This window comes from Heterocephalus glaber, unplaced genomic scaffold (genome assembly GCF_053883595.1).
Source record: "Heterocephalus glaber isolate CG9 unplaced genomic scaffold, H.glaber_assembly_v1.0 deba00001806, whole genome shotgun sequence".
NCBI lineage: Eukaryota > Metazoa > Chordata > Mammalia > Rodentia > Bathyergidae > Heterocephalus > Heterocephalus glaber.
In genome coordinates this window covers 1,479,221-1,496,338 of record NW_028258481.1, presented here as the reverse complement: position 1 = coordinate 1,496,338, position 17,118 = coordinate 1,479,221, and the positions used below count along the sequence as shown (strand labels likewise).

Here is a 17,118-nt window from a genome sequence, read left to right as displayed (position 1 = left end):
CTCCTTGCCTGGGGCACTTCCCAGGAGTGAGTGAGGTGATGTCTCCAGCTGGGGACTCTGCAAGGCTCTCTGCAGGTTTGGGGCAGCAGTCGGTTCCCCTTTCCACCCAGAAGAGAGTGTGGCTCCAGGAGAGAGGAACACGCGAGTTGAGGCAGATGAGAGCGCTGAGTGACAGAGCTGTAGGAAAGGCGGGAGGGGACTCAGCCCCAGAAAGGTGGTTCGGGGTCGGTGACCAGGTGGCCAGGACTGAGGATGCCTGGTCATCAAGGGCCAGGCTCGCTGCCTCTGCTTCACCCATGCAGCCTCACCATTGCTGCCTTGATAATTTTCTTTATGTAGATATTTTTTTTTGGTATGGGAGATCGAATCAGGACCTTGCACTTTCGAGGCAGGCGGTGGAACCACTGAGCTAAATCCCCGGCCTTCTTTATGCAGATTTTAAAAAACAATTTAATAGGGCCGGGGATTTAGCTCAGTGGTTTCCCTGCCTGCTGCGCAAGTGCAAGGACCAGAGTTCAATCCCCAGCACTAAAAAAAAAAAAAGTAATAAAAAGAAATCTTCAGCTGGGTGCAGTGGTGCACACCTGTCATCATTCCAGCACTCCGGGAGGCTGAGGCAGGAGAATCACTTAGTGAGATTCTATCTCAAAAAATAAAAAGGGCTGGGGATACAGCTCAGTGTGAAGGCCCGGGGTTCAATCCTCAGTACTGAACAATAACAGAAAAAGAAAGATCTTTATCAGGACTATATACAAAGCCCAATATTTTCTTGGAATACCCTGAAATATGTCTACCACTGTTCAAAGTAATCACCACGTAGGACTAGAGTCACCTCAAATGCCACCCTACTTTGTACAAGATGAGGGGACGTCAGGGTGACCTCCTGGGAGGTGTGCAGTGTGGATGCCCCAAGTTGACACTGAGAAGTTCGGCACGAGGAGGCTGAGCGCCGCTGGGGTCCAGAGGAGGCCCGGGCCTGGAATGTTGTCTGCCCTCAGCCGACCATCTCAGGAAAAGCCTGCTCCATCTTCGGTTGCTGGGACACAGCACCTGGGCCCAGGTGGGTTACAGAGGAGAGAGGTTTGTCACGGCCTAGGGCTCTCAGCCAGGAAGGCATCGGGCTCCTCTCGGGCCTGGTGCAGCAGGGTCTTCAAGCAGAGGGGAGCTGAGCCCTGCTGAGGTGCCTGTTGCAGGTTTACCACCCAGCACTGGGCATGAAGTCACTCCTGTCCATGAGCCCCACTCCAGGGTCACATCGCTGGGTGCCACAGCTCTGGGGCCTGGGGGCAAACCCAGCAGGGGACAGGGCCTGGGCTTCACTACGTGGAGGGCCTGTCCTCAGGCCGCCTCCCAGCCTGGCCAGCGGCACGGCGTCCTCCCGTGATCACAGTGTAGGGAGAGAGTGGTCACAGCTGAGTCACCAGGAAGCACCCCGTGACCTGCAGTCACCACTGTCCGCCCGAGGCTGGGGCGGGAGGGGGCTGGAAAGCTATCCCAGCTCAAGGCTGGACGCGGCCAGCTGGATGCTGGCTTCCTGTTTGGCCTGGCACGGCTCCCCTCCCAGCCCCCAGGCCCCGCTTCCTCCTCTGAGACTGGGGTTGCAGGGCTCACACCCACTGGCCCTGGAGGCTGGAGCTCATTCCATCCGCCCCTCCCTGTCCCTGGGCTCTGCATGGAGAGGCTGGGCGGAGAGGTGGGGAGGAGAGAAGCGGCCTGCGCCTGGCCAGCCCTGCCAGAGAAGGATCGGCCCACTGCTACCTTGTTTCAGGGGAGGAGAGAGAAAGGGTTTAGAAGGAGAGCAGAGTGGTGGGGTGGGGATGAGTTTAGGGTAAGGTTCCGGAGTGAGTCCAGCCCAGGGAAGAGTTTGAGCTGTTGGCCTCGGGGTGCAGGCCCGCGTCTGGGCATCCAAGGTCCCCCAGAGGCCCCCGCGGTGCTGCTGGGAGGTCTCCAGGTCACAGAGGTCCTCTGCTGTGGGACCCAGACCCTCCCTGGCCCTATGACAGGGCAGTGGCAGGTCCCCTGCTGGCCCTGGAGTCCAGCAGAGCCCAAGCTCCTGTCTGCTTGATCTTGGGCTGGAAACTATAACTGTGAACCAAAGCCCTTTCCTCGGTATGCTCAGTTGTCTCTGGTACTTCATCACAGTAAGGAGAAGCTGAGTGAGGCCCTCCCTTGCCCACTCCTCCTGGCTCCACCATAAGGGCCCCACCCTGGAATTTCAGCTCGCAGCCAGGGCCCTCTGTCCTGTCCGGAGGCCACGGGACAGGCTGGGTGGTCCAGAGACTTCAGGCATTTCCACATCAGCACCACAGGGATATGTTTCTCTCGGGGACCTTTGCTGCCTGTTGAAGCAACAGCAGACCACTCTTGTCCACCTCCAGGGGAAGCCTGGAAAAAATGGAAGTAGAGAGAAGGTCTGCAGGACCTTACAGAGGGGCAAACATTTCCAGAGCAGAAGACTGAAAGCACTCACCAGCGAAGCAAATCAACCACTGGCTTTTCTCAAAATTAAAAGCCTCTCTCAGGCAAAAGCCACCATGAAATACAGCAGGTTTCAGACTCAGAGAGTTGGGCCTGTGGTGCACGTAGTTGCCTGTGTGTTTCCAGGCTTGATGAAGAACCACTGTAAGTCAGTACGAAGAAGACAAATAATAAAATATAACAAAAATAAATAAGCAGGAGACTCACATAGGTACTCCCCAAAGAGGACACAGGACAGCCCCACACTGGACATCACTGCAAGGAAAGGGCAAATGAAGGCCACAGGAGACACCGAACACCCGTCTGGGGAAGCGAGGAGGCCGGCCAGCGGCAGCTGAGGACCTGGGGCAAACACCACCACCAGGTCCCAGGGGGCGAGCGGAGACCGGCCAGCCCCAGGCGACGGGTCAGCAGATTCCATCCTGTGCCAGCAGGAAGATCCGCACGCGAAAGTCCCAGGGGTTTTCTTGGGATGCCCAAGTCCATCCCCAGGACTGGAGGGCAGCAACAGTGCATGCAGACCTGGGAGGGTCCGCGCTCTGTGCCCCATGCCACGAGGCTGAGCTGCAGGCAAAGCCACCCAGCCCTGTCTGTCTCGGGGGAGTGGACAGCAGGTGTGAGGGAGGAGCTTCCGGGGCGCGGGAGACCCCACATCTGGACTGGGTGTGGCTCGTGTGGGTGCACGAGCGTGACAGATGACCGAGCTCTTCGTTAGGGTGAGCGTTTCATGCTCTACTGAACGCGTATGAGACTTGTCACATGCCTGTGTGCCAGGGAAGTAGTGACCCCTACTGGGCACTTACCACACAAGCTTGCCTGGCACAGGCCATTTCCCCCGTCTTCCAGACCACCCATCAGCCAGGCATCGCTCTCACTTTAGAGGGGATGCCAGGCTTCTGGGATGGACGGCTTGTGAGCCTCTCAGGGGTCGGAGTGGGGTGGGGCTTGAACCCGCGTCTGTGTGGTCAGGGGTCCCGAGCGGTTCTCGGTACAGCACTGGTTTCCGAGGTTGCGATGCTGCTCTTTAATAATCAAAGGGGGCTTCACCATGAGCCTGATACCCCAGGAACCCCAAAGGCCCCGCCCTCTGAGACGCGGGAGCACTGGGCTCCACCCAGGAGTTCACCCCACCACCGGGTAAGGGCCTCGCAGCTCCTCTGGGAGCTCGGGGCGGCACAGGAGGTCCGGGCTGCCCGTGCCCAGTCCTGCCGTCCTCTGACAGAGGCTTGCTTAGCACCTCCCCTCTGGGTGGATCCGTTGGCGGTGCTCTTACAGAGTGCTTGGAGCTGAGTACTTTCTAAAGCAGAGGTTTGCTTAGTGCGCAGCTCTGGGGGTTCAGGGCCCCAGAAGGGTGCACGGGGACTGCACTCAGTGGGAGGCGGCCAGGCCAGCCGGTCTTACTCCTTCCTGGCAACTGTCTAGAGTCGGGGGACTGTGTCCCAGAGGACTAAGTTCCTTCCAGGCAGCACCCTCTGAGGTACTGTGCAGATGGTGCCTCCACAGCAGGCGCCATGCTGAGGCCGGGCAGGATCGTGCCCCAGTGAGGAGGGTGGTGGTGATCTGGCCCATCACGTGGCTCGGGTGGGCCTTGAACCCGCCACTCTGGTCCCAGGGGCAGTGAGGGGTCACGCGGGGCTGGGTGTGAGGGAGTGGGTGCCGTCCTGCAGCCGCTGCTGGGCTTCAGGAGGCAGAGGACAGGAAGGGTCGCCATGGCGCTGACTGAGGGCCCGGTGTGCGGACCTCGAGGGCCGAGAGGCTTCCTGTGGCAGGCGGAAGCCTGGGCTGCCTCCTGCATCCCCACCCGAGAACGTCCTGTGCTGTTTCCCTGAGCTTCCTTCCCACCCGCCCGCCTGAGGCCACACCGGCCCCATCCCCAGGCTGCCGCCCAGGCCCCTCCCGCAGGCTCTGGGCAGGGACTTCGTCCTGGCTCCTGGTTTTATGGTGACGTGCAAATAGGTTTTGAACTCCAGTCCCTCTGGGGTTGTTTTACAGGGCTGTCCAAGTGCTGGAAGAAAACCGCCCCTCTGAACGTTGTTTTTGTGCTGTTCCTTGGAGCATTGTTCTAAAAATGGGAAATGACATGCTGCTGTGCCAAAGGAAACAAACACCTGCCGCTAATGGCCACCTTCCCCAGGGTGGCCACTCGGAGCCCAGCTCAGCCCTGCGTGTGGACCGGGTCTCCCCTGATGCGGGACAGGCATGGGCTCAGGTCTGTGACCCACCACGTGGGCACGGGCAGCCCTGGCTTGCAGGGGGAGCGTCCCGCAGGCGCCCATTCTGGCCAGCTCTGCCATCAGTGCTGTGCCCTCCCGCTCGCCAGAGCCCGGGTTAGGTAGGTTAGGGTCCGGTCGGCGGCCACAGGCAGCCAGGTGCCGTTCCCCAGTCCCAGAGTCACGCCTGGAGCCTCAGCCCATCCCTCCTTCCGCTTCCTCCCTTCTCACTCTTTCTTTCTTCTCTTTTTTTGTTTGGTACTGGGGATTGAACTCAGGACCTTGCACTTGTGAGTCAGGCACGGTGCCACTGAGCTGAATCCCCGGCCCTGGAATGTAACTTTTAACAGGTCGACCAACGCATTTCTTTGGGCTCACAACTTTTCCAAGTGTTCTGTCCCTTTGAAAACGGATACAGTCTGAAATTCCTGTTTTGGGATCCTCTGGTTAAAAGTTAACATCCACCAACATTGCTATAATTGTGTAATGATCAGACCTTGAAAAGGATCAAGAATGAAATGAGCACATTTCAGATGGATTTGTGGTTTAGGAAGAATCTGTTATTGTAAGGTGATTTCATCTTCATCTGGAAACAGAAGCAGGGATCACAGGCCCAGGGAGCCCCAAACTTCGTGGAATTTTGGGTGGAACTTCCGGCCTGCCCTGGGAGCGGATTTCTCAAGCAGTGGTGGTGGCTGGAGGTCATGGGGGGTCTTTTGGGGTCTGGGGTCATCTCTCTGGGACCTCTCAGGTACCGCCCTGGTCCTGCCTAGAAGCAGTGTCCTGCCCCGTACTCGGTTTAGGGACTCAGTTTCCACCCGAGGGTCAAATGTAGGATCCTAGTGGTGTGACCCAGCACACAGTGCACATTCACACTACAGCAGCTTCTTTTCCTTCTGCTACTTGGATTTTCTAAATTCTCTACATGAGCAGTGAGATAGCAAACATGGGATTCATGCCTGCTCGGGCTCCTGTCCTGGAGAGGGTGAAGAGGCAGATGGAAGGAAGGGGGCCCAGGGACAGAGGGGCTGGGGGTGGGCAGTGCAGGATGCCTGGTTAGAGGCGGATTTGCGATAAACAGTAAAGTCAGTAGGCCGGGCAAGGTGGTGCACACCTATAATCCCAGCACTTGAGAGGCTGAGGCAGGAGGATTGCCCTGTGTTCGAGGTTAGCCTGTCTCAAAAAAAAAAAAAAGAGCAAACCCTTTTTCAGCTCGCCTGAGAGATGCCTGGCGGGCTGGTTCTTGGGGCCCTTTGGGCAGCAAGCACAGCGAGGTCCCCCCCCCCCCAGGGCGAGCTCATCCCCAGGCTGCCCTGCGGGGCACAGAGGGGCCTCTTCCAAGGAGAGTCATGGGCTGAGGCCAAGCAGGAAACAGGCGGAGCCTGGGAGCAGGGAGGCTGTGAGCAAAGCTCAAGGGCGCCGTTTGGTTTTGGCACCGGGAGAGGAGCATTCCGGAGGGAGCGAGCGAGACAGACCTGGAGCTCGTCCGGGGGCCGGGTCAAAATGTCCCTGCACCGGTCCCCAGCCCCGCGGCAGGGCCCAGGCACAAGTGGGCAGGGCCCAGGCTGCTCCCCACAGGCCTGGAGTGGAGCTGGCATCTTCCGGCTCAGCTGCGGCCGGGCGGGGCAGGAGCAGGCAGGGGCGACAGAGTCAGCCTGAAGAAGCGCGGTCGGACCGAGTGAGATGGGGAGGTGCCAGGAGCCCCTGCCGTCCAGGGCTTGGGCCCTGCCCCCTGTGCCCCACCCAGTGAGGCCGAGAACTGCAAGATAAACAAACTTCTTCTTTTTACAGCCATTAAGTTTGTGGTAATCTGTTCCAGCTGCCATAAGAAATTAGTGCAGAGGGGATTTGCTATAAGCCAGGCCTGGGTGTCAAGGCCTAGTATAGGGTAGAGAGCAGGGGAGGAATCGGGCCCCACACCCCAGGAGCCCTGGGGTCCCCACCTTGCCCTAGGGCTGACAGAGGATCTGCTTGGGGGCAGGAGCCTCCGGAGAGTCCCAAAGGCAGCTCTGTGCAGTGACAGGGGCCAACTGCCTGTGGGTGCAAACCCTGCTTCCGTGCTGAGCAGGGTTGGGGGTAGGCGGGGATCTGCGCACACTGAGGCGGACCAGGCCAGAGCTCCCAGTCCCTGGCTTATCAGTTCCGAAGCTGGCAACCATGTCTGCTTAGCTGAATCTATTTTCAGATTTTTTTGCATGTCCTGTAGTTTGGTAATTTTAGTTTATTGTGGAAGTGTGCTGGGTGGCTAGCTGCTGATGACTCAGGCTCACTCTACCCCTAATTACAGGTCTTTGTGTGGCCCGATTGTCATCAGCCAAGGGTCCCTTTATCGTCCATCTGAAGCCAACAGCGTGGCCATCACCCTGCGCTGAATTACTACCCACAAGTCCTCGGTGTTCGAAAACATCATGCCTGGCATGGGCTCTAAACATGGTTTTATCCACACCATCTTGATGAAGTTGATTAGGGCTGGCTTGGCTTCCTCTTCCGGCCTGGTGAGTCATTTGCAGATTTTCTTTCAGGGTAACCTCGGCCGCCTGGGTTGGGGGCCACACGGTCCTGGTGATCAATTCATGCGGGCCACAACTGGCACAGAAGGACCAGGCTGGGATTTCACAGTGTGAGAGCAGCTTTGAGAATTACCCTTCCTCTTTGGCTACCGTCGAGGCTAAAATTCCTTTGGTTTCCAAGTTGTTGGGATAACAGATACTTTCCAAATATTTTTCACCCAGATTCACTTTCCTACACTTGATCTTAGCCAAAAGGCCGAGAAGCGGTAAGATTCACTTACCTTAACAAAGTCATCAGGAAATGTGGTCCTTCTCTACCTTCGCTACTCAAGGTTCTGAATGTTAAGACAAGTGGAGCATTAAACATGCCTTTCTTGTTTTTAGTCTTTTGTTCATGGCTGGGATGCATCTTAAGTCTTTTCTTCAAGCAGTTAGTTGGTGTTCAATACCCCTCAAATGCAGGAGGGACCTAGTCGTACGCTGGGCTTCCCGTGTTTAGGGTTTGGCATATTCCTAGAGAAAATGGCTAATATGTAAGTAGATATTTGCCTAATACAAGTGTGGGCTTTTTCTCCTCTTCCTCACTCTTCATTCTTCAAATGCAAAAGCCGTCCTTAGCTCGTGTTCACCTGAAGTCAGGCTCGGCCCAAGCTCCTCTGCCTGCGGGCGCGGGGTGGTGGGTGCTACCGAGCTGGGTGCCACCGTTGGAGGGACCACCAAGGGGCCCAGAGCTGCCTTCCTGTCACTGCCTCTCACAGTTGCTCGTTCTCTGCTTGCGCTTAGCACCCTGTTCTTTGAAAAGCACAAGGCTGGGTTCTGGGTGATGACATAGCGCACATTCTTATGGGTCCCCTCAGCTCCTCAGGCAGGGACCTGCTGCAGGGTAATCGTGGCTCCTTTTGTCCTTGCTTATCTGCCCTGTGTTTGCCCAAGGTAAACACTGCCCCAGCAGGGGATGGTAATTAAAATTCTGAGCCTTCCTGGCCTTGATCTTTATCCACTGAACAATCCTGGGCTTGGTGGGGACCCGGGAGGAATCCTGGGTGACCTGGATGCAGGCAGCTGGGCCCTGGGAGTGACAGGCAGGGAGGCCCCACGCCCATCCGGCCCCAGGAATCTCCGCCTGCCCTGCTGACCTGCCCTGGAATTTTTACAGCCTGGTCCTTCCGGCACAGCGGGCAGGGCCACCCTGGCTTAAGTGTGAGCACGGGTGTGTGTCCTGGGGACTCTTCTCACGGATGTCACCTGTTTTATGGGCTCTGGCAGCTCCTGCCACCTGCAGGGTGGTGGCCTGTGCTCTGGCATTGTCCAGGGCAGGCACTGTGACAATGACCCCAGGGTGAGGGATCCATGCGGGTACCTGGGTGTTGGGTTCGGGGCCAGGGTCAGCTGCCCAGGATCCTTTGGAGGGGCTCTTGCCAGCTAGGGGTGGAGCATGGCTCCCCTGTTTTCCTGCAGAACTCGGATTTTAAAACGCCTCAAAAATTGCATTTGAGGGTCGGGGATGGAGCTCGGTCGCCCGGCACCTGATAACCGCGTGCACAAGTGCAAAGTCCTGAGTTTGATCCCTGGGAGTGCTGGGTTCCACCCGGTGCCCCGGCTCAGCCTGGCATGGTGATACTGCCCCCTGGTGGTCAATGCCACCCGTCCTCAGCCACCTCAGGCCAGGTTTGGGGTCTCAGGTGCTCTTTAGGGCCAGCTGCTCCCCCTACGTTTGCTCTGGATACTTGCTGGGCTGTGGGTGTTGTTGTTCACAGGCCCCGAGGTTCAGGGAGGGTGGGAGGACGCCTCTGGCTCAGCCTTCTCCACCACAGGAGAGTGGCCTAGGCCATGGGCTGGGGGAGACTCCAGGGCCCTCGGAGGGAGGGCAGAGGCATCCAGGCTGGGACGAGGCAGGGCAGAGGGAACGGTGGCCTGGCCGCTGGGGCCGCTGAGTGTGGCAGAGGAGGGTCTGAGGGGCTCAGGGTCCCAGGCCCCCACTCCCTGGGCTCTGGGGACCCAGCCCTGCCCCCACCCCAGCAAGTGAGTGAGTGAGGAAGAGGACGGAGGCTGAGTGAGGTGCTCGAGGTTTATTGCAAAGCAAAGGGGGCTTCGGGCAGGGACAGAATGGTCCGGGGACACCTTCAGCTTTGAATCCAGAGGGCTTCGGGTTGCTGAAGTCTAAGCACACACACTGGTTTTTACTATTTTTTCCTAAAAGAGAAAGGAAAGCCCAAAAGAACGATGAGTGAGTTTCAGAGCAGGGAGATGAAGGTGCCCAGAGACAGCAGTGCGTAAGTGCCGGGGTGCTTTGCTTAGAGAGCGCTTAACAAAGGAGACAGGAGCCAGGCACAGCTGCACGCCTATAGTCCCCGTTACTTGAGAGGCTGAGGCAGGAGGATGGTGTTTGAGCCCGGCCCGGGCTATGTGTGGAGAACCCCCCAAAATAACAAAAGCAAAACCAACAATAAACACTGGGGAAGGCCTGAGAAGCCTGTGCCTGCTTGTCCAGGGACCCATCAGCCTTGGCGCTGTCGTCCCATCTGGGTTGGAAATGGGGATGGGCTCACCGACAGCCTCAGCACCGCCCGTCGGGTGCTGTGGGGCAGGGTGTCCACTAGGGTCTTCATCCTGGTGCCCGCTTCCTTCACGTCCTGGTCAGGCCGGAAGGGCTCCACCGTGCTCTGGTAGCCAGGCAGCGAGCCCGTCAGGAAGTTCTGGAGGATGGTGTGGAACAGCGGCAGGTCTTGGCAGGACCTGGAGAGGAGCGAGCACCCGTGGGAGCGGGCCCTGGCCAGGCCGCCCACAGCCCAGCCCCGGCGAGGGCGGCGGCCTTCTGGTGGTGGAGCGGAGTGGAATGGGGGTTTGGTGCTCGAGCACAGGCCTTGAGAGCCTCGCTCTTCCTGGAGCCTCACCGTCTGGCCACGCATCACCGGGCTGGCCCGGCCTGGAGGCCACTGTGTGGGGGTGTCTGGCCCAGCGCTCCCTCCAGCTGTGAGCAGAATCAGCACTGGGCTCCTGCTCAGGGCCACCACTGAGGCCACCGCCAGCCGAGGACTTGCCTTGGGGGCCTCTGTGTGCTGTCTGTGAGGGGAACACGAGCCTGCCTCACTGGTTGCTGGGAGAGTGGGAGGGATGGCAGGGAAGGGTTCGGGACGGGAATGGCACCCCAGTGTAGGGCAGCTGCATGCGGTTATCAGGGCTAATCACCGCTTGTAACTCAGGGGTGCAAACTGCTCCCGATCCACCCTTAGTACAGCCGCCCATCCCGCTGAGCCTCCCTGCTCCATACAGACCCACATCTAATTAAGCGCGTTCTGGCTGGAAGGGGTCACTTCCCCAGCCACAAGGCAGGCTCTCTGAAAACAGCTGCTTCCCTGCCTTGGGGTTGTCCGGCCGAAACACCTATGTCCCTGGGTTTAGGGAACTACAGAGAACAATGGCATTTTCAGATGGGAGGGGGGCTGATTCAGAGTGAAGCATAGTTACAGGGTCCTGCTCCCGAAGGGCACGGGGCAGTGTGGCCCCTCCGTGCGTGTGTGAGTGCATGTGCGCGCGCGATCTCCTTGCTCCTGTATGTGATCTCCACGCTCACCTCTATGGTGTCTCCTCCCCACACCAGGCCTTTCTGTCTGTGGGGTCCTGTGCTGTTGGCGGGGAGAGAGAGGGACCCCTGTTCTCACCTGAGTTGCAGCTGCACGCCAGCATGAGGAGGGCGACAGTGGTGCCAAACTTCACGGCAGAAGGCAGGCCGTGCTGGTCTGGGTTGGTGGTCCCACAGAGTGTGTGTGCACTGTTGTCATGGGTGCGGCTTATAGCCAGCAGGCATTGCCTGAGGGGCCGGCTGGCGAGGGCTCTGCCTATGAGATGCACTGTTTACCTGGGCACCAGCTCTGTGGACTAAGTAAACATTCCTTACACCAAGTCCCATGGGGGCTGCTCCGAGTTTCCTGGAGGTCTCTGTGCTGCTTTGAGGGGAGCCCAACACCCCTGGACCTGCCACCCTCTCCGTGGCCAGGGCGCCCAGACCCAGTGCCCCAGGTCCTCTCTAGGGAAGGACGTGGGCTCGGAGCCTGCCTGGTGGGAGGCCTGGCTGTGTCATTGCTGTCGGGGGCCTGGACAGCAGGGGACGTGTGCCCAACACCCATCTGAGGCCTGGGCCTGCTGTGCCCACCAGAATCGCCCAGTCCTGGCCTTCCGATGGCCAAACCGAGGCCCTCCTGTCTCCCCCTCCCTGGGCCCCAAGTGGCTGGCAGCCCCCCGCCGCGCTCCTGGCGCCCCGCCCGGTCCTTCCCCGTTTCCCTGGCCGGCGCTGCGTGTTCTGATGGTGTTTCCTCCTCAGGCTGTTCTGCGGTGTTTGTGTTTCCCTGGCCGGCCTGTCCCTTTGCCCTCTCCTCCTCCTGTGGCTGCACCTTGCAGCCTTGGCCCAGCCTGCTCCCAGCAACTCCTGCTTGGCCTCCCTGCCCTTCAGACGGACTTCCCAAAGCCCCTGACCACGTCATTCGCCTCTTGAAGTCCAGCACAGGCTTCCTCTTGCCAGGGACCAAGCTCCCATGCGATGGGCCTGCCTGCCCACACCACTGGTCTCTGCGCCCTCGGATGCCCCGATTGCCTTGTCCCGTGCCAGCCTGAGTCTGGGGTCCAAGGATGGTGGGAGGCCTTTAGGAAGAACTTGCTGCCCCCTGGTGGGAGCTGTGTGAACAACAGCAAATCCATCAGCCTAACTTCAGGGCGGGCCCTGCTGCCCAATCCAGGCCAGGCCTGGCACAGTAGGAAGGCAGATTTCAAAGCCTGGGCATTCTTTAGGGATGGGGTCTCACTATGTTGCCAAGGCTGGTCGTGTCCTCGGGTGAAGTGACCCTCCTGCCTCAGCCTCTTGAGTCACTGGGATACAGGTATCACCATCCCAGCTGCCTGGCCCGGCGTCTGTGTGCTGCGTGGACAACCCCAGTGGGTGATCCAGTGGAGCTCTTGGTCTGGCTGGTCGAAACAGTTCATTTTCCTCCTGTGGATCTTGCTTCTGCCCAGCTCCCTTCTCTGTGTCCTAGTAAGAATCTTGTATCCAAACTCCAGCTTTGCATCTGCTTTCCCGCCACCGTGGGGCTTCCTTCCTGGACATGACCGGAGAGCAGCCACTGCCGTGTCCCCTGACAAGTGTTCCCTCAGCCCTGGGGAGCCCTGCTTGGCCTTGGGCCTTTCTCTGCCCACCCCGGACCCACCACAGGGGGCAGCAGGGCAGAAGCGCCAGCTGATGCTCAGATGCGGCTTCTTAGCTGCAAGCGGCGACTCTGTCCTTAAAGACCCGGTGGAGCCCTGAGCCTGTGAGGCTCAAGTGAGGGCTGGGGCTCCGCTCTGGAGAAGTGTCAGTCACCGGCCACTGCCGGGGAGACTGGGCCCTCGCGCACCGGCTCTGGAGGGGGCAGTGAGCTGGTCCTGCAGCCCCTCAGCCCTCTGAGCCCTCGAAGGGGTGCAGGACCTCGAGTTGGGAGGGGAAAGAGCTCAGGTGAGCTGAGGGCAGGGGGCCGGGTCGGGCCTCTCCTCAGTTCCAGGATGCTGAGGCCCAAGTCTCTGCTCCCTGAGGGTGCTTGGCTGGGAGGCCTGTCCTTGACCCCACAAGGTGCAGGGGCAGAGGTGGGGTGGGGCTGCAGCACCTGGCCATGCCCAGAGGGCTGTGGTGGGCCTGTCTCGCCACAGTGTGGCCCGGGTCGGCCCGAGGTCAGCCCGAGGTCAGCGTGTGGGGCTCTGGAGCCATGCAGGTCCGGCCTGCTCGGAAACAGCCCACAGCTGGCGAGTTCTCCCTTGGCCCCGGTGGCCTGCAGCTCCGAATCTCCCAGCAGTGTGTCCCCGGCCAGTGCCCACCCAGGGCCAGTGAGCCTCAGGAGGGCCCCCGATTGTTAAGTGGCTCTTGGCTCCAAATATACGAAGATCTCACAACTACATGATGATCATCGCAGCAGTGTTCCTCTGAGTCCATGGTACCACGGCCCGCACAGCCGCCCTGGACACTGCGGCGTTCACAGCACGTCAGGGCTCGTCCCCAGACAGAGCATGCGCTTCGCCCTTGCTCCGCTCCGTCTCGGCCAGCACTGCACCCTGGCAGGAGCAGCCGCGTCTCCATGAACTGGATGCTGCCTGGGTGACACACACTTCCTGCTGCCCTTCACCTCCAGCCAAGGCCACAGCAGACCCAGACGTGGGGAGCCGGAGGGTCCTGGGAAGGGCATCCCATCCAGGATCCGTGGCCAGAGCCTAATCTGCTGACCTGAGCTGGGCTTGGGCCTTGGACGGTGGCCCTGGGAGCAGAGCAGAGTGGCAGTGGTGGGGACAGGGCCGGTGCGAGTGTCCGGGACAGAGCAGCCTCACGCCACAGCATGGCTCTGTGCACACAGCTTGGGGCCCACACATCCTGCTTGGAGTTACGTCTAGGACATCACTGAAGCCTGAGCTTTAAGACACAGACCTGTCATTCCAGCACCCTGGGAGGCTGAGGCAGGAGGATTGCAAGTTCAAGCGCAGTTTGAGCAACTTAGGGACTTGGTGAGATCTTGTCTCAAAAAAGGACTTAAAAAGGGGTGGGTGCAAAGGCCTTGGGTCCAATGCCCAGTACCACAAGGCAAAACCTTGGCGCTTATGAATGCATCTGCCTTCTCCGTGCAGCGGAGTATAGCTGTGCATGGCTACGACACGATTCAAGTTACCCATGCCTGCTCGCCACACTTGGCGTTATTTCCGTCCTCGGCCTTACAAACCCTGTGGTCCCCTGAGGGCATCTGCACTGGGGCAGCAGAGGGCCGTGGGTGGGCAGCGTCAGTGGCCAGGGATTCGTCGTCTCCTTTTGCCCCTCAGCCCCCAACACCGCCCAGCCCTGGGTGTCCTCGGCTGCCCCTTTGTGCCCGGGCGGCCTGTCGCTCAGGGAGGGCAACAGCTCTGGCCTGTGGTCCCTTGGGCGGGTGGTCAGTGGTAGGGTGCAGGGTGGGGCCGTCCCTGGGTCCCTCCCCAGGCTGGGTGCCCAGAGAGCCAGGCCGTTTGTCTGGGGCTCAGCCCCTGGCGTGGGGAGCAGGTGGAGGCCCTGCTGTGCAGGAGGAGGTGTTCTCGGTCTGCTGCTCACCTTGTGCATTTGGGCAGTGACAGGACCTTTGCCAGCGCCTGGCCCGTCTGTGGCCTGGTCCCACAGGCTCTCTGCAGTGGGCAGAGCCGCTGTGCCCCAGGCCCTGTGCCCAACTGTGCCTGGCACTGGGGGGTGGGCGCCCAGCTCTGTCCTCACTGAGGGAGGTGAGGACCCCTGGCCGTGGCCTTGTCCTCTGAGCCCCATGATGCCTCACCCCAGGCACCTGCCTCCCCAGGCACGGTCTCGCTTGTGCTCCTTGCCCAGTGAAGCAGCGCTGCCCCTGCCATTTTTCTACTTTTATATCGAAGGTATCTTATTCTTATATTTATATTTTGTGTAAATGACGCAGGCACACACAGCATACGATGCATTTCTTCTCTTCTCTCATCTCTTTCAGCCGGGCCTGAGCCCCCAGGCGAGTGCAGCCTGGACCACAGGGTCAGCCCCAGCTTCACTCTGCAGGGCCCTGAACCCTCCCAGGCTGTGCCCGCCCTCCTGACTTCCGCTGGGGACCCTGTGCCTGAGTCCTGGGTCCCCGCCTGGCCCTGGCCCCAGCCTGGCTGCTCCCACCCCACGCAGCGGGGCAGTGCGTGCCAGGCCAGGCCCGCGAACACCGCAGTGGGTGCAGCCGGGACTCAGGGACGGTTGTTTACGAGGCTCTGGATGCTGCCTCACAGCACTGTGTTCCGATTAGGATCTGATTGTTAATTTTTATGTCAATAATTATCTAGTAACCAATAAAAGTTTCCATAAAACCAAAATACCTGCAAAAGGTATTTCAACAATTACTAAATTTTTTGGCTCTTTCTTTAGTTCTAAAACAATAAGCGTTGAAAAAGAATACATTTCAACTTTCAAGATACTACAATTTAGTAAAATATTGCCAATAGGAACTACAATGTTCACTTATTAAACCAAAAAATGACACCTTAAACTCCTTCACTATTTAAAAATTTTAAGTCCAAACAAAAATTCCAAATCTCTCCCTCTTTTTTTTTAGTCAGGGTCTTGCTATGTGGTCCAGGCTGGTCTTGAACTCCCAGTGATTCTCCTGCCTCAGCCTCCCAAGTGGTGGGATTACAGGTGTGTGCTACCATGCCCAGCATAAATTCCAAGTCTTATAGGACAGGATTGAAGCAACTTTTAAAATTCTGTTTCTTCGTCTTTACATCACTGTGCTGTTCTTTGTTCTGAATCTGATGAAAGGCAGGACACGCAGCACCCAGGGCTGGGGGCCCCCCTCTGCTTCAGACCTGGCTCCAGGGCTTCCAAGCCCAGAAGTGAAAAGTATGCGACAGGCAAAGGAAGAAGGAGGTGAGTGAGGGGTGTGTCAGGGCCCATTCACTCTTTTTCCCACCCACACAGACATCAGAACAGCACGGTGAACCCCATAAATACATACAATCATTTTCTGTCACTTGAGCAAACAAGTCAGTTGAAGTCAGTTTGGGGACCACGTGTATCACAGAGCTCTCTGACACAATCTCCTCATACACGACATCTCTGTTCCACACAAGTGGCAGCGCGTGCTGCCTGGGAGCCTGCGCTCCTACCACTAACCCCCGCCCAAGCTGGGGAAGGCAGTGGCGAGGCGGCTGCAGGTGCGTGACCTGCTCAGGAGCCTGGGGCCTGGTGGCCAGGAGAAGCAGCTGCCCTCGGAGGCCTTGTCCCGCCTGCCTGCACTGAGACCCTAGCACCCGGGTCCTTTCCTGGCTCCCACGGCCAGCGCCTCTGAACTGTGGGAGCCAGGAAGAGCCCTGCCAACATTCTCGCTCAGCACCCTGGCAGCCGAGCTATGAGGAGGAGGGAACCGAATGAAGCAGTGTTCCGAGAATCCCCACCCCGGGCGGCTTGCCCTGGATCTGAACCCCGGGACCCTGCACCTGGGCCTTTGATCTGCAGGGGCTGGAGAGCCCCACGCAGCTCCTCCTTGGCCAGCCTGGGTGTGTGGGGGGAGAGGCCTCCAGAGGCCACCTGGGAGCTCCCAGCCGTCAGGAGCAAACCAGATCTGCAGGGGCCGGGGCTGGGGACCCCTTCTCTGCAGTTGCCTTGGGTTTTCCTGCTGGACTCACATGCTGGGAACACGGTGCCCGGGGCCCTGGGTCACCTTGGGCGGCACTGTCTCATCAGCCTGTGGCCCGCTGGTCCCCTTTGTGAGGCGCCTCCCTTGTCCCTGTGGCCACACTGTCACCCCAGGCCCAGCCTCCCCGCTTCACCCCACAGTGGCCTTGTCTGTGGGTGTGCACCTGTGACACTGGAGCCTGCGGTGTCCTGGCAGCCCGTGCTGTGACCTCGACCCCCAGGGCCTGGCCTCAGGGACGTCCCTGCCTCAGCCCCTGTGGCTCACACCTGCCTTCCACCCCTGTTGCCGAGGTTGGTAGGAGTGAAAGACAGGCAGAGAGGAGACTGGGAAATCGTGACTAAGAACCGAAGCTCTAAGGAGACTGCGTCCCCGGCCTCAGTGGAGCTCACGGCGGAGATCCGCACCCGCGTTCCCCCCACACCCACCTGCCCCAAGTTCCTCAGGACCCTGGGAGCGGCAAACTGGAGAGCGGGAAACTGGAGAGCAGGAGCCAGACCCTAGTACAGGGGCAGACAGAGAATTCAAAGGCTAAACCACCCACCGTAAACACCTGGGTCCATACCTGCAGAAAGGGCCAGCACCTGTAAGGTGGGGCACAACCACCTTTTTCTGGGTTCCCCCCAAGAGAAGCACAAATGTTCCCGGTCCAGGAAAGGGTGCCCCTGCCCCTGCCTCTGTCTCTGCCTCTGTCTCTCTCTGTCTCTGTCTCTCTCTGCCTCTGTCTCTGTCTCTCTCTGTCTCTCTCTGTCT

At 59.3% G+C, this 17,118-nt stretch overlaps 2 protein-coding genes and 1 long non-coding RNA gene across 4 annotated transcripts in view; 1 reads left to right on the top strand and 2 right to left on the bottom strand.

Moving 5' to 3' along the window:
- The first annotated feature begins 1,069 nt into the window (after positions 1-1,069).
- Positions 1,070-15,078, top strand: LOC110347397 (uncharacterized). Its single transcript, XR_002392015.2, has 3 exons — positions 1,070-6,493; positions 6,976-7,183; positions 14,683-15,078. It is a non-coding gene; the product is annotated as an uncharacterized LOC110347397 (long non-coding RNA).
- Scgb1a1 (secretoglobin family 1A member 1) lies at positions 9,253-10,861 on the bottom strand. Its single transcript, XM_021251820.2, has 2 exons — positions 9,748-10,861; positions 9,253-9,391 (listed from the first exon to the last, which is right to left on the bottom strand). The coding sequence occupies exons 1-2, from the start codon at positions 10,105-10,107 to the stop codon at positions 9,359-9,361; spliced, it is 393 nt and encodes a 130-aa protein (XP_021107479.2). The 5' UTR covers positions 10,108-10,861; the 3' UTR covers positions 9,253-9,358.
- Positions 9,747-17,118, bottom strand: part of Asrgl1 (asparaginase and isoaspartyl peptidase 1) — a 19,772-nt gene continuing 12,400 nt past the window's right edge. For both annotated transcript variants that reach the window (XM_021251819.2, XM_004874360.3), the window contains 2 exons: positions 10,861-16,865; positions 9,747-9,934 (listed from right to left, as the gene is read on the bottom strand). The gene's annotated coding sequence lies outside the window, so the exon portion shown is untranslated. The remainder of the gene's footprint in view (positions 9,935-10,860; positions 16,866-17,118) is intronic.

What these genes read in the sequence shown, in the direction of transcription:
- Scgb1a1 (XM_021251820.2), bottom strand. Translation starts at nt 10,107, where the DNA reads ATGCGTGGCCAGACGGTGAGGCTCCAGGAAGAGCGAGGCTCTCAAGGC. An exon ending in GGGCGGTGCTGAGGCTGTCG is followed by an intron (nt 9,392 to 9,747) that starts GTGAGCCCATCC and finishes TTTCTCTTTTAG; the next exon opens with GAAAAAATAGTAAAAACCAG.